General features: G+C 40.3%; 1 protein-coding gene across 1 annotated transcript in view; it reads right to left on the bottom strand.

Moving 5' to 3' along the window:
- Window positions 1–14279, bottom strand: part of LACTB (lactamase beta) — a 405242-nt gene that overhangs the window by 353044 nt on the left and 37919 nt on the right. Inside the window, exon 3 of the mRNA XM_044077823.1 lies at window positions 4697–4887. Coding sequence (XP_043933758.1) covers window positions 4697–4887 — 191 coding nt within the window. The remainder of the gene's footprint in view (window positions 1–4696; window positions 4888–14279) is intronic.

Genomic DNA, 14279 nt, shown 5'->3' with positions numbered 1-14279 from the left:
GAAATTGCTTGAACAAAGGATGAGAAAACAATGGTGGATCACAGTCATAGTGAGCTGAAATTGCTGCAGCATGAACCTTAATAGAAGAGAAGGACAAACCTTTGTCCAGTAACTCAGTAAGATATTGAAGAGCCACACTTAAATTAGGCTCAGAAACATCAAAATCCTTTGCTGCACTCCAAAATAAAAATCTCTTCCATTTATCTGCGTACACTTTCCTTGTACTAGGCCTTCTAGCTTCCAAAATAACATTCAAAACTTGTTGTGGAAGTTGAGACCCTCTATGGTTCAAAACAGAATATGCCAGGCTGTTAGGTGAAGAGAGTGAAGTTTGACATTGAGCAAATGACTGTCCTCCTGGGACAACAGGTGTGGAATCGAAGGCAAAGGCCATGGAGGCTTCCGAACCAGACTTCTCAGTAATGGGTACCAGTGCTGTCGAGGCCAATCTGGAGCTATTAAAATCATCCTCGGCTTGTCCTGTCTGACCTTTAGAAGTACCTTTGGAAGGAGAGGCAGAGGTGGAAAGGCATACACATGAAGATTGCTCCAATTGAAAGAAAGAGCATCCACTTTCCAAGCTGTGGGATGAAACCTTTTCGTGCAAAACTTTGGCAGCTGATGGTTTAGTGGAGAAGCGAACAGATCTATGTCTGGAGTTCCCCATGACACTGTCAATTTCTGAAATACATGAGGATCCAATTTCCACTCGTGGGGATCCATAATTCGTCTGCTCAACACATCTGCTAAGGAGTTCTGTGCTCCCGGCAGAAACCTTGCCTGAAGATTGAGCTGTAAACTGAGAGCAGTCTCCCACAAAATCATTGCTTGCCTGCATAGAGGATAAGAATGTGTTCCCCCTTGCTTGTTGATGTACCACATGACAGTTGTGTTGTCTGTTAGAATCAACACCTGCCCTGGAAGAAGTAAATCCTTGAAAGCTATTAATGCAAACTGGACTGCTAACATCTCCTTCAAGTTGATATGTAGATGTTGTAGTCTGGCAGGCCACTTGTCTTGTATCCACTTTCCATTTAGATGAGCTCCCCAAGCTTTGTCTGAGGCATCTGTCGTTAAAATCTGACTCGCCTCTGGCCGGGTCACAGAGATTCCCTTGCTTAGGTGACATTCCTGAGCCCACCACAAAAATTCCTTTTGAATGCAAGGTATTATTTGAATGACAGTGTCCAGATCCTGGCAGTGCTGTGTCCATACATTTTTGAGATACCATTGTAGCTTCCTCATATGCAGTTTGGCATTGGGAAGCACCAGAATACAAGATGCCATGAACCCTAAGGCTTGAAGGACTGTCCTTGCAGTCAGCCCGGACTGATGAGATAGTTGATGGAAGTAAAGGGAAAGATTCTTTTGTTTGTCCGGGGTCAAAAAGGCCATCTGGGATGCTGTATTCAGTCTTACACCCAGAAAGCACATGTCCTGAGAGGGTACTAGACTGGACTTTATTTCGTTCACAGAATACCCCAGGCATCTTAGCACTGCTATCACATATTCCAAATGATGAAGAAGCTTGTCCCTTCCTTGAGCCAGAATCAGGCAATCGTCCAAATAAGGATAGATCTGTATTCCTTTTAGCCTGAAGAAAGCTATCACTGGAGCCAGAACTTTCGTGAACACTCTGGGCAGTAGATAAGCCAAAGGGCAATGCAGAGAACTGATAGTGAGAAGTCCCAGCTCGAAAACGCAGATACTTCCTGCAACTTAGTCTGATAGGAACATGAAGGTAAGCCTCCTTGAGATCCAAAGTTACCATCCAATGATCTTTGCCCAGCAGAGGTAAAAGCTGCTGTAACGTCAACATTTTGAACTTGGGAATGTCCAGATAAGTGTTGAGGATAGATAAATCCAAAATTGGTCTCCACGTGTTCCCCTTCTTTGGTACTAGGAACAGGCGAGAATAAAATCCTAGGCCCACTTCTGGCATAGGGACCGGCTGTATGGCCCCTATTTGGAGTAACAGAGAAATTTGCTTGTGAGCCTCTATTCTTTGTTGAGGAGGAACGTCTGGCATGCCTTTGAAAGGAGGCAAGGTATGGAAATAAAACCTGTAGCCGTGGTGTATGATATCCAATACCCATCTGTCTTGGGTAATTAAACTCCAATTTTCTTTGAAAAGTGCCAACCTTCCTCCCAAAGGTGCTGCCAGACGAGAAGGCTCTGGCAGCTGAAAAGGTAGGTCATTGGGTCTGTTTACGAAAGGACTGACCCCTGCCCTCACCAAGACTGTGCAGGAGAACTCCCTGTTCTAGGCCTGAAAGAGCCCTGAGCTCTGCCCTACCACGTCTAGATCTACCCCTAGACTGGGAATCATAAGAAGGATATGTCCACCCCTTAGTAGGCCAATTTCTACTAAACTTTGGAGGCTGAACCTGCAAAAAATCTTTAACAGTCTGCATAGACTTAGCCTTGTCTTCCATTTTCTTTAAAACTGCCTCAACAGGAGAACCAAACAACACATCAGATTGTAAAGGAGCATCTAAAATCCTTGTTTTAACATGGTCAGATAAATTTTGATCCCTCAGCCAGGCGTGCCTGCGAAGAACTGACCCAGTGGCAGCCACCCTAGACGAGGCCTGTACAGCATCAAAACCACATTGCAAAGAATGCTTACCCACCTGTTCAGAAACATGTACTAAATCTTGTAACTCTTTACAATCAATACCTTCCGCCAGAGCATCAACCTTAGACTTCAATTGTGAAAGGAGATAGTTTTGGTATTTCAACATGTGAAACTGGCAATTCAAAGCCCTCATAGCTAGAGTGGAAGAAGTATAAACTTTCTTTCCCCATCTATCCAAGGCCCTGGCCTCTTTATCTGCAGGAACCGGATTCTTGACAACAGAAGCCTTAACACCTTTAGGCCCCTGGCTAACAGTTTCTGGGTCTGCCCTAGGACTCTTAAAAAGATACTTATGAGCTTCAGGCACCCTGTAATACCTATCCGGTTTAACAGGAGCAGGAGGCAAAGAATCAGGATTAAGAGAAGCCTCTATAAAAACATCTTCCACTACATCCAAAACAGGAGGTATAGCCAAAGGCCTATGCTGGGGTAAAACAAAAATTCCCTAAGCCTTTTCCTGGAATCAGAGAAGTCCTGACCTTCCCACTTAAAATGCTCCCTCATGGAATGAAGAGTTTCTGAAAAGAAAAATCCTCAGGAGGAGAAGCAGAAGGAGTAGAATCATCCACATCAGAATCAGAATAAGGAGAGTACTCCTGCAAGTCTTCAGCCGAAGACTCTGAAACATCCGAAGCCTGCTCAAAACTCCCTAGCTCAGGCTCCACCCTAGGTCTCTTATCAGGAGGGCAAAGAACCCCTAATCAAAGTAATCAAATCTTCTGCCATTTTAAGCATATGCTTCTTGGGCACAGTTCCTGAAGAACTAGGGGTGACACCAACTGAAGCTAAACCTGGCCTGCCTCTGGGAGAAGCCTTGGAAACAGAAGGAGAGGGCCTAACCACCCTAGGCAGGGAGGGAGTATAGTAACCTGAGAAGCCCCATCAGCCTGACCTGCCTCCTGAGAGGCCACATCCTGCAATAACAAAGTCTCTCCCTGGGATCCCAAAGAAACCTCCGGTGGAACCACCGGCTCCACCGACACCTCTAAAGAACCGGCGTCCGGTGCGGACGGTTCTTCTAGCCTAGGCTTAACTGCTTTGTCCTTGCGCTTCTTGAAGCGGGCGCCGGAGCATCCGGCGGCATTTTATAATTGCACCGCTTCCCAAAGACTAACCTGGCACAATCTAATCTTCTCTTTATAGTGCGCTTATTGAATCTAGCACAAGAGCGACACCCAACAACGTCGTGCTCAGGCCCTAAACAAGGAATACACAAAGTATGATAGTCTCTATGCGGTATCTGTTTCCCACAAGAAATACAATTATTCACTTTTTCTGACATCCGGTAAACCACTGAGGCAAGAAAAAACTAAAATATTCCCCAACGGGGTACTTAGCCAACTTTGACTCGGTCTGAAACTCCGAAATCGAAAAATTTCAGAACGCCAACCGGCACTTGCAATACTGCTTCTGCATCGGACCATGCGGCAAAAAAGACTGAGGATATGACGTCAGTCATGCGCATTTGTACCCTGACGTCCTGATGTCAGTCAAATGCGCCTTGACCGACGTCAGCCTTATACTTTGATATTCGGGCCGACCGAGGACAGCGGACTACCCAAGTGTAAGGACTGCAGCAATGTGAGATGAAGAACATCATTAATTCTGTAATTCAGAGGACTAGGCTCACAGTGATTGCTTCTGTACCCTGTGAGGCAACCCAATAATTATTTTGGGCCTCAAGGCAATTTTCTCTAGGGAAGTTAAGTCTACATATCAAAAGGAAGGAAGGAGATACACATCAAGAAGTTAAGAGTCAAGGACCAGATTCACAATCATTTGGACAATGTGTGGCTGTCAGCCATAGGTACAAAAGAGAGGATACTGTGCTGACAGTTCATTTCTGTAGTGCCTAGAAGTTCGGTGAACTAGATGTTATTTCAGAATCTACAAGCAAAAAAAATATTTTGGAAATATGCAAAGTGTATTTATTTTTGAGTAAACGTTAATTATGTGTATTAAATTCTAGCCAGAATTTTAATGCAAGTAAAATGAGCTATAAATGCACATTAGACACAAGTTACTCTGTTTATACGTAGTTTTTTCAATTTTACTTACTTTTTCTCCTTCATATTCTTTTTCAGGAAATTCAGGGACATATTTCTGTACTGGTGCATCAAGGTCCAACTTGCCCTCTTCCCATAACCTGGCAATGGCAGTCATTGTGAGGGATTTACTGATGCTTGCTATACGCATGACCGTGCTGGGTTTACATGGTACTCTGTTCTCCACATCAGCATATCCCAGTCCTTCAAAAAAAAAAACAAACTCAGTTAGGAATCCAAGGGATTCATTAACCTATACATTTCTTAAAATATTTCCAATTTATGAATTTGATTCAGTCAGTCTGTGAATCAGCAAGTGACTCATACAAAACATCAAACACTCAAACTTAAGTTCAGAATGAACTGCTACCACTTCTCTTTCTATATTGTGTAATCAAAACACATATCAGAAAAGTATTTTGGTATGTTGCCATCTTAAACTTCATACACTCATATACCCCCCCGGATTCTCTACCAATTTTACATATCAGGAAGCTCTAGTGTACACAACCCTGAACTACTATGATTGGATTGGCGTCAACTAATGTGAAATATCAATATTCTGGAAAGGTAACAAGTCATAATGTACAATACATGATTTGTTATTTTACTAATTACAGAAAAGCAAAATCATATTGGAATTTAGGACCATCAAGTCCGTGCTACCTATTTTCTAGCTTATAAAATGCAACAGCTACTGATTTTATTACTGTCGTATCTACTTTTATTACTATAGTCTTGACTATTATCTGCTGTATTTTATCCTATCACTTCCAACCTTACATAAAGTTATGTTTCTCAACTACTAAAATTTAAATTACTTTGCATCATGGGGTCATTCTCTCTCATTTCTAAAGTGAATAACTGTAATTTAATGCAGTACCACATGAAAGTTAAGTCTGAAATGCTCTCATGCCATGGACTAACAGTAACCACAAGAGCATTTTTAAATATCCTCAAACAGAAGATGAAAAGAATTAATACACAAAGCAAACGTTGGTGTGTTCAACGGCTACAAAAAGAACATATTGTTGCATGCCTACCCTCAAGTTCCAAATGGATGTCAGATAAATATTAATCTACTCCCAGTCACAAAACAGAGTTAAATTATTAATTATTCAAGGAGATATTTGTCTTTTTCCCCCTTGAACCTCATTATAACTGGCCTGAACCCCTTTGCTGGTAGTGGATCTTAGGTGCATCTTTGGGGCTTGGGTGTCAGTGTTTCAGTCTTTTTTTTTTTTTTAAATGCCCTACCCAAGTTCCTCTTCCCTGCCCACACATGCTCACATGTTAGTTCAGAGGGCAACACCCCTCTTTGGACTATGCCTCCCCTTAGGGAACATCACCAATGACAAGGAGATAATTGTCATTTAGAAATTTATCACTAAAAGGACTCTAAGCATGTCTGCTATGTCCAGTGATATTTCTGAATTCATACAGCAAAGTAAAAATTTCTGCTCATAAAGACCTGCACCTAGCAAAGGGTGCAGAAAGGAACCAACAATATCATTAATGCAGAATTCCATTGGCACAGCCTTAAAACTGGGAAACTGAAAAAAGTAAAGGAATGACCAGCACAGCTGTAGTCTGTAAAGGACAAATTCAAAAAATAAGCGCCTGAAAAGAAATATGTTGGCTCCATGCCAGCTGACAGGTTTGCAGGTGTGTACTAGGCTAACTACCGCTGGAGCCTATGTAAACAACCCAATGGTCTCTCACGAGTTACTGTGCCTTAGAGATTATTTTAAGGGGTGTATGTTAGTTAGGGCATGATTTAATGGCTGCCTTTGTCCATCAGATACATGGATACTAGACAAGCGGTGAATTTTTGATATCCAACCCATTGGTCCAGGTTGCACTTGAAAAGGGTTAGGGAAGGCCTCTGTTTCACATGAATGAGTTGCCTATTCAAGAGAATGGAGATTCTCTAAGATACACGTCTCCCTCCAATATGTCCTATTTAGGTTGGAAGCAGAGTTTAAATCCTCAGATCTAGTATTTCTGGTATAATTAGTTTTGGAGGTATGCAAAAGGTCCATCAGAGCAGGATCCAAGAATGACTTGCATGCCAGCCATAAATCACCTCTCAGAAGTCTGTAGAAAACAAGAGTATAGAGACAGGGCTTTGAGATAATCTGCAAAAGACAGTGTGTTTCCACAACTTCTTTTTTGAGGAACTTCTGTGGGCATTCCAGCTGTTGCATGTGCCTAGTCAGGTACATACTGAGGGGGGCATTATACTACATGATGGGTCTGGTGAGGCCCAAGTACAGTGGCATGATGACTTCCCTGAACCTAGATGCCATACCCTTACTTATAAGTTGACACAGAATGACTTTCTTACTACGTCAAACACATGTTGGTGGAAAGACAGGTTACTATCTACACAAGTCCCAAAATTCCTGACTACTGTGTCTACTTTTAGGGGTGTTTTATCAATGGGGTAGTTTTCCTGGGTGGCCAACTTCCCAAAACGTACTATTATGCATTTCCTGCCATTCAGTTTTAAGCTGTGGCCTTTGCACTAGTCAATTGACTGTGTTACACCTTCCTGTAAGATGTGAGTATCTTTTGGGGGGGGGGGGTCAACAATTGTCCCTAGCTTACAGTCATAAGCAAACTTTGTAAACCATAGGCCCTAGACTTCTGAAAAATAGATGTCAAAAAAGAGCAGACCCAGCACAGAATACTGTGGGACTCCACTGGCAACAAACCTCTTTGTGAAGGTGGTCTCTCCAATCCCAACTTCCTGGATCCTGTCTGTGAGCCAGCTGGCAATCTGACAGGTTCTCCCATATTTGCGAGTACTGGGTCCAATATGTCTGTGTCTCTAGTGAGCATATGCACTAACTGGTCCGGGGTGTTTGCATTTACAAACTCTAGGAATCTTTGCACCAGCAAATTTAGGGTCATGTAGGATCCCCAGTTTACAGAGGAATAATTAAAGTTCCCCACGACTGATATCTGGTTGAATGATGATCATCTCCAATAAGTATAAGTAGAAGATATGGGTTTTGTGGGACAACGAGGATGATCTGTAGCTTGCTAGAATACGGTATTGGACTTTGTCTATGGTAATCTATACATGCAGGAACTCCAGTACATCATCTTGTTTAACCAACTTAGACATATGTTTGTTACTGTTGTTCATCAAGACCCCTCCACCTTTAATTCCTGTCTGTGTAGTTGCTGGTCTAAATGTGTGGAAGGCACTAAAGTATTGCACTGTCAGGGTACTCATTGTAGTTTTAAACCATGTCTCGGTAACTTCACAATGCCCGCATTCTCCAAGGTGAGGAGAGATTGGATGGAGTGGAGCTTCTTATTTAAACTCTTGGCATTGAGCATTAACACCACACCTTTTAGATTTCCTTGGGTAAATTTTGTTATGTTGGAAGATTTGTCAATATCGCATTGCTTAAAAAAAGACTATGAGGGAGTACAATGTTTTAGCCAATATTCAAAAACCTACAGAGAACAGGTGCAGACCATCTTTGGCAAAGCTGACAAATACTGTATCCCATAGGATGACACCAACAACTAAGCCAATTACTAAAGTCAGTCATTTTCTGTTCACACTGTGGCGTCATCCTTGGCGAAGGTAGAATGTTGCTCAATGCTAAACACATACCACTCTGTGACACACAAAGAGCTCCATAATGTTTCTCTTCATATAGTCTAGGGAAGCACGTCTCAAGTCATTTAAACCCACATGGACTAGGCCTGAATCATACTGGTACCTGTGGTGCAATGATTTGAGCCCATGAGTAACTTGGAAGATCCGGGCCCGATAGGCAACTAAGTGATATGTACAGTACCTTCAGTGCCTCCCTTCTGCTTTCCTTCCCATTACAATAGGTGATGACCACCTCAGTAGTCTCCCTTATGACCACTTGAAAAACACAAAACAGAATCCAGAAGCAGGAGCCTCCAAATACAAAATGGAGTTACACAGATAAAAAAAAGTCACCAGTATAAAAATTATTAGTTACACAGAAATAAAAAAAATGCTTAGTGCTTTCATCCTAAACAAATGTAACTTTGGACTTTATCAGAACAGAATTCAAAATGGAAGGAGGGTTTAAATATAAACAGGTCACAAAATGGAGACTAAATTTAAAGTTGTGAAGATCCTAATTCAAGCTTACATAGAAGTATAGCTTCTTTCACAAAAGAACAACATATAAAGCTATTCCCTTGAGCTCCAAGTAAAAAGTTTTTGTGGTACATTTAAAAAGACAGGCATAACATTCAAATTGAAAAAGTATGTTGATAAATATGAATTTAAACAAATGTAACAAAGAAATTTTGTCAATTTAGTGCCCAGATAAAATACACTACAATACTGCTCCACCTTTGAGAAGTTTTGTGAATTGGATCTTTATGGACTTTTTTCCAACACCCCACACTTACTAAAGGGACTCATGGGATTTCCTTAGTAGATTCAATGGTTTACGTGTTGGTGAACACATGGGTTCTCAGACTAATGATGTCACTGACCGCTTCACCTATACACAAGACCTTGGTTTGGTTTGTTTCAGCGAAGTCCTTCTACAATATTCCTTCCTGTCCGGCAAGGATATTCGTATTTTGACTGACTTCATGGACAATAAATGTCCTACTTTCCTAAGGAGAATTTTATAAACAGATTCGAGGTGTGGCTATGGGTGCTGCATGTGCTCTTACATTTGCCAAATTAGTGCTGTACCAATGAGAAACACAGTTTGTATTTAACAACAACCCATTTTTCCATTTTTATCAATCATACTTTCATTACCTTGATGATATTTATTTTATGGAATGGACCACCAGGCATGCCAGATCAATTTGTGGAGCACTTGAACTCGACTACCGAATTTTTGTGGTTCACCCACACATACAACGTGAATACTGTCAACTAATTAGGTGTCATCATTCAGTATAAGGACGATGACTTCACCTCAGATATTTATTGCAAACCTATTTTCAGTAATTCTTCTCAATTACAACAGTTTTTACCCCCACAAACTAAAAGTAGATATGGTGAAAGGTCAAATGTTCAGGTTGTGATGTACGACGACAAACTTTTTTTCATGAGATCAAACATTTAAAAAGATGTTCATGGACTGTGGGTACTCCGTGTGCTCTTCAACAATGCTGTTATTTTATAACAGCAGCTATACCTTCTTTGTAAACAAATTAGGATCCTTACAACTTTACATTTAGTCCCCATTTTGTGACATGCTCATATTTTAAATCCTCTCTCCATTCTGAATTCTGTTCTGATGAAGTCCAAAGTTACATTTGCTTAGGGAGAAAGTCTTAACATTTTTTTTTTCTGTACGACTTTAATAAGTCACCTGTATACAAATTATAAGGGTTTAGCTGTGCAACTCTGTTTGGTATTTAGAGGCTCCTACTTCCAGGTTCTGCTTGGTGTTTTTCAAATGAATGTTTCTGCAGATTTGTGCCTCTGCTTTGTTGCTTCCTTATTGACCTTGTTTAGCATGACTACAGCCACTTGCTTCAAAACAACAGAAATCAGCAGAGATATGCAAACACATGTTCCACTTCTGCAGTACTCCGTCTTTGAAGGATACAATGCATCAGTGCCTCAACTCCTAGGATTTGCTTGCCTTCTGGCAAAAACTACCACTGCAGAAAAAAAGTACCCTCATGTCTGAAATGCTGGGAATGCAGAGGCTAAAGTTAACTCTTTAGTTAAGACTTGCTATCACTTTGAGACTTGTGTAACCAACTGGCACGCAGGTGCAGATATTTTAAAGGTGTAATTTACCAGTGTTTGGCATTGTTGAAACCAACGCTCTATGTCTATCATATTTATTGTTTTTGATCATAGGAGGTTACTAGGCTAATGGCCCTAGAGCCTTTTTAAGCTTAAGCATTCATGCCCCCAATTTTCTCAATTATCAATGTCAAGGAACTTAAACAGCCTTGGTAAATGCCTGTGTCTTAGGTCATCTGCAAACTGCCACAATCCATAAGGGGTGCAGGTGACAAGCCAGGGGTCAATTTGCAATTTCCCATCCATTAGTCCAAACTGCATTTGAATCGGTGTTGTAATTTGCAAGGGTGGTGGTCTTCTCAAAGGGTATGCTTATGCATTTTTTGCTCTGGGTTTAGGCCAATGTTCTGGCACCAGTTATTTGCCTGCGTCAGACCTTCCTGGAGGATATCTACATCTATGGGAGATTCAATGATTGCACCAGCTTGCAGTCATCAGCAAATCTGGTCAGCCAAAGGCCATCTAATTTGCCATGACTTCAAAGAAGTACATTCCAAACAGGACAGGTTCCAGTGCTGAGTCCTGTGTGACACCACTAGTAATAGGGCTCTTGGTGGAGGTGGATTACCCCACCCCTAACTTCCATGTGTCTCACCCGTGAGCCATTTAGCTATTTTTTGGTGACATAGGGATTTATGCCTAAATTTGTGAGTTTGTGTATAATATATCAGAGTGAAGTATTGTGTCAAATACCTTTGCCAGGTCAAGATAAACAGTATGTACTGTTTTGCTCTCATCCATGGCTCTAGTGACCTTCTCAAAGAAGTCCACCAAATTTAGTAAGCATGACCTGCCCCTGTCAAAACTGAACTGGGATAGGTCCACCGTCTAAAGATTTCCTATATCTAAGATACCAGGAGCTAAAAATTACACCTCGTGGGCTCTGGGCTGTAAAAAGTCCATCTACTCCATTTGCTCTATCAGAGGAACAGGAACGAGTGTTCCATGAGAGATGGACAGCAGCTGCTTGCCGATGCAGCAGTGAATGGGTCATGATATTGACTGAAAGGGATATACTAAAAAGGGATAAACTCAGGAAACCGAGAAATTGTGTGCAGATGTGGTTAGGGAGACATCTAACTCTGCCTTGGAATCCTTCCTAGGCAACATGAACGATCGTTTGTCTTCCTGTGAGAAAGAACTAATCAACCGCAAAAAAAGTAAACTTCAAAAGGACCTTCACGATTACGATCGGAAGGCAGCGTTTTTGTTAACATCCAATCAGCAGCTTAAACGCCACAGAGTAAGGTTCCAAGAATAACAGGAAGTTCTGCCCCAGCATACTAATGCTTGCTTTTCATGGGAAAGTGCGGCGTCTTCCAATGACGAGGAAGACAGTGGATGAACAATTCCCAGGGCTGCCAAGACCGAATAATGAGGAATCCTTTTGTAGAACATTTCAAGACTCTACGGAGCCTAGAAATGGTACCAAGAAAAACTCTTGGTATGGACAAGATGCAAACAGAAACCAGGGCTATGGTCCTTACAACAAACGTAGTAAATGGACATATTAACAAGATATTTTGTATTAAAAAGGAGTCCTGTGTTTTTAATTTATCAGGTCACATATTCGATGAAGTAGAAATGTCTATACTGCAGAGGGGTTTAAAATTCATTCCCTCAGTTTTGCCTAGGCTCTATGAGCTAAAAGGGGATTTGTTTAAATTGATATGCAAGATGCACATGAGGGAGTATTTTCATAGATACTGAAAGTAATTCATGTGTTAATGAAACAATGTCTTCTAGTGATAATAGTTACTATTCGTGTGACTCAGATGTAGAAATTAATGCTTATAGTAGATTAGATACTACTAAAATACCATCTAAAAGCACATTTATGCCACCGTTTAGAAATGAAAGCATTCAGTGTATCTATCACGCATTCAATTTAGTGCTAGAAAAGGAAATGAGTGAATTCAATAAGGCTAAGAAAGCATTCAACACGTCTAAGAATGAATGGATCAAATTGAAACGATTGAGTGAAAATGATCGAACAGTGTTTAAGCCCTCTGATAAGGGGGCCAATTAGTAATAATGAAATCTGTTGATTACTATAAAATGTGTATGGAACATTTGAACAATGAACAAGTTTACCATATAGTGAATTTAGATGCCTATAAACAAGCTAAAAGGGAATACGAAAAATTATTAAACAAAGGAGTTCATTTAAATTATTTAACATCAGATGTTGCCAATAAATCCTCTAGCAAAGATAGCACTATGACCAAGTTCTTCTGCGTCCCAAAAATACATAAGAATAAGCAATATCCTCCGGGATGCCCCATAGTGTCAACTAGTGGTTATTTTACCCACAATTTAGGATGTTTTTTTTACCTTTTTTTTATTGAAAGAAGTGGTTAAATTACCATCCTGCATTAAGGATTCATTTGATTTTTTTTTTGAAGAAACTGGAGGACATTAAATGGGAGGAAGAAATGTATTTTTTGGTAGTGGACATAAGCCTGTACACTAGCATACAACATGAGTATGGAATGGAAGCATTAGATTATTTTTTGGGAGACAGTCCAAGAACTCAATACATTAAAGGAACTAATACATTTCTGTTTGACAAACAACATTTTTGAGTTTGACGGAAACCTATATAAACAAATGCAGGGTATAGCCATGGGGGCGGCTTTTTCCCCCATGTATGCAAACTTGTTTATGGGTTTGGTAGAGTTTACCCATATATACAGAAGTACTTTTTATATGAATCATGTCAAAAAAAATGTCAGGTTTATAGATGACCCCATATTTATATGCCAAGGGGGAAGTAATGAGGTGCAATCATTCATTAAATATCTGAATGAAAGTAGATATCAAATTAAATATGATAGTTTACAGGAGGGAACAATAGTGAATTATCTAGACGTTACCCTGGAAGGTCTGGGGAATGGAAAGATTAAGACAAAAACATATAGAAAGTTTGATCAGCCTAACTATATGCTACATGCATCAAGTTGTCATCCAGAACGTACTTTGACATCTATCACTTGTGGAGAAATTTTGAGAATCAATAGGCTATGTATGTAGTGACAGACAAGAATCAGAAAGGGAAGCTAAGAGAACAATAACCATGTTCGTGAATAGTGGGTATAACGAGAGATTAATTATGGACAGTTATAACAGAATATATGGACACAGAGAGAAGGAAATGGGCAAAAGACAAAGTAATATATATGACAGAGGAAAAAGGTCTTGCCCCAGGCAAGATTCGGTTTTATGTTTCGAAATATACATTATTTTCTACCAAGTTACAGCAACTATTAACAGACTACTGGAACACAGTGAAAGGGGAAGTTTCTTCTCTTGCAGAGATAAGGCTAAAATTTTCCTATCAAAGGGAAAGTAATTTGAAGGATTTCTTGGTCCACGGTACCAAAGACCCGTAGAGAAAACAATAAGGGAATTGTCTCATATTAGCACTCTTCCATGTGGAAATTGCACAGCATGTCAGCATGTAGTAGCAACTTTTGAAAGAATAAATGGTAAGAAGTTTTATATACAAGGTTGTTTTACATGCAGAAGTGTTGGCATTATTTATGCTATCAAATATCCCTTCGGAAGTTTTTAAATAGGAGAAAGCAAAAGAAGTTTAGGGGAAAGAATAAAGGAACATGTCAGGGACATTAAAAATAATAAGGTTATAAGCCCCATAGCTGGACATTTCAATAGGATGCATCAGGGAGATTTTAGTAGTTTACAAGTATCAGTGTTGAAACAAATTAAGTCACAATTTTTAAGTGAGGATATGGTTAAATATTTATTAAGGAAGAAGGAATCAATTGTTACATTGAAATATAATACA

Source organism: Protopterus annectens, chromosome 7.part0, assembly GCF_019279795.1.
Source record: "Protopterus annectens isolate FY-2018-M chromosome 7.part0, PAN1.0, whole genome shotgun sequence".
Taxonomy (NCBI): domain Eukaryota; kingdom Metazoa; phylum Chordata; order Ceratodontiformes; family Protopteridae; genus Protopterus; species Protopterus annectens.
This window is presented reverse-complemented; position numbering and strand designations above follow the sequence as displayed.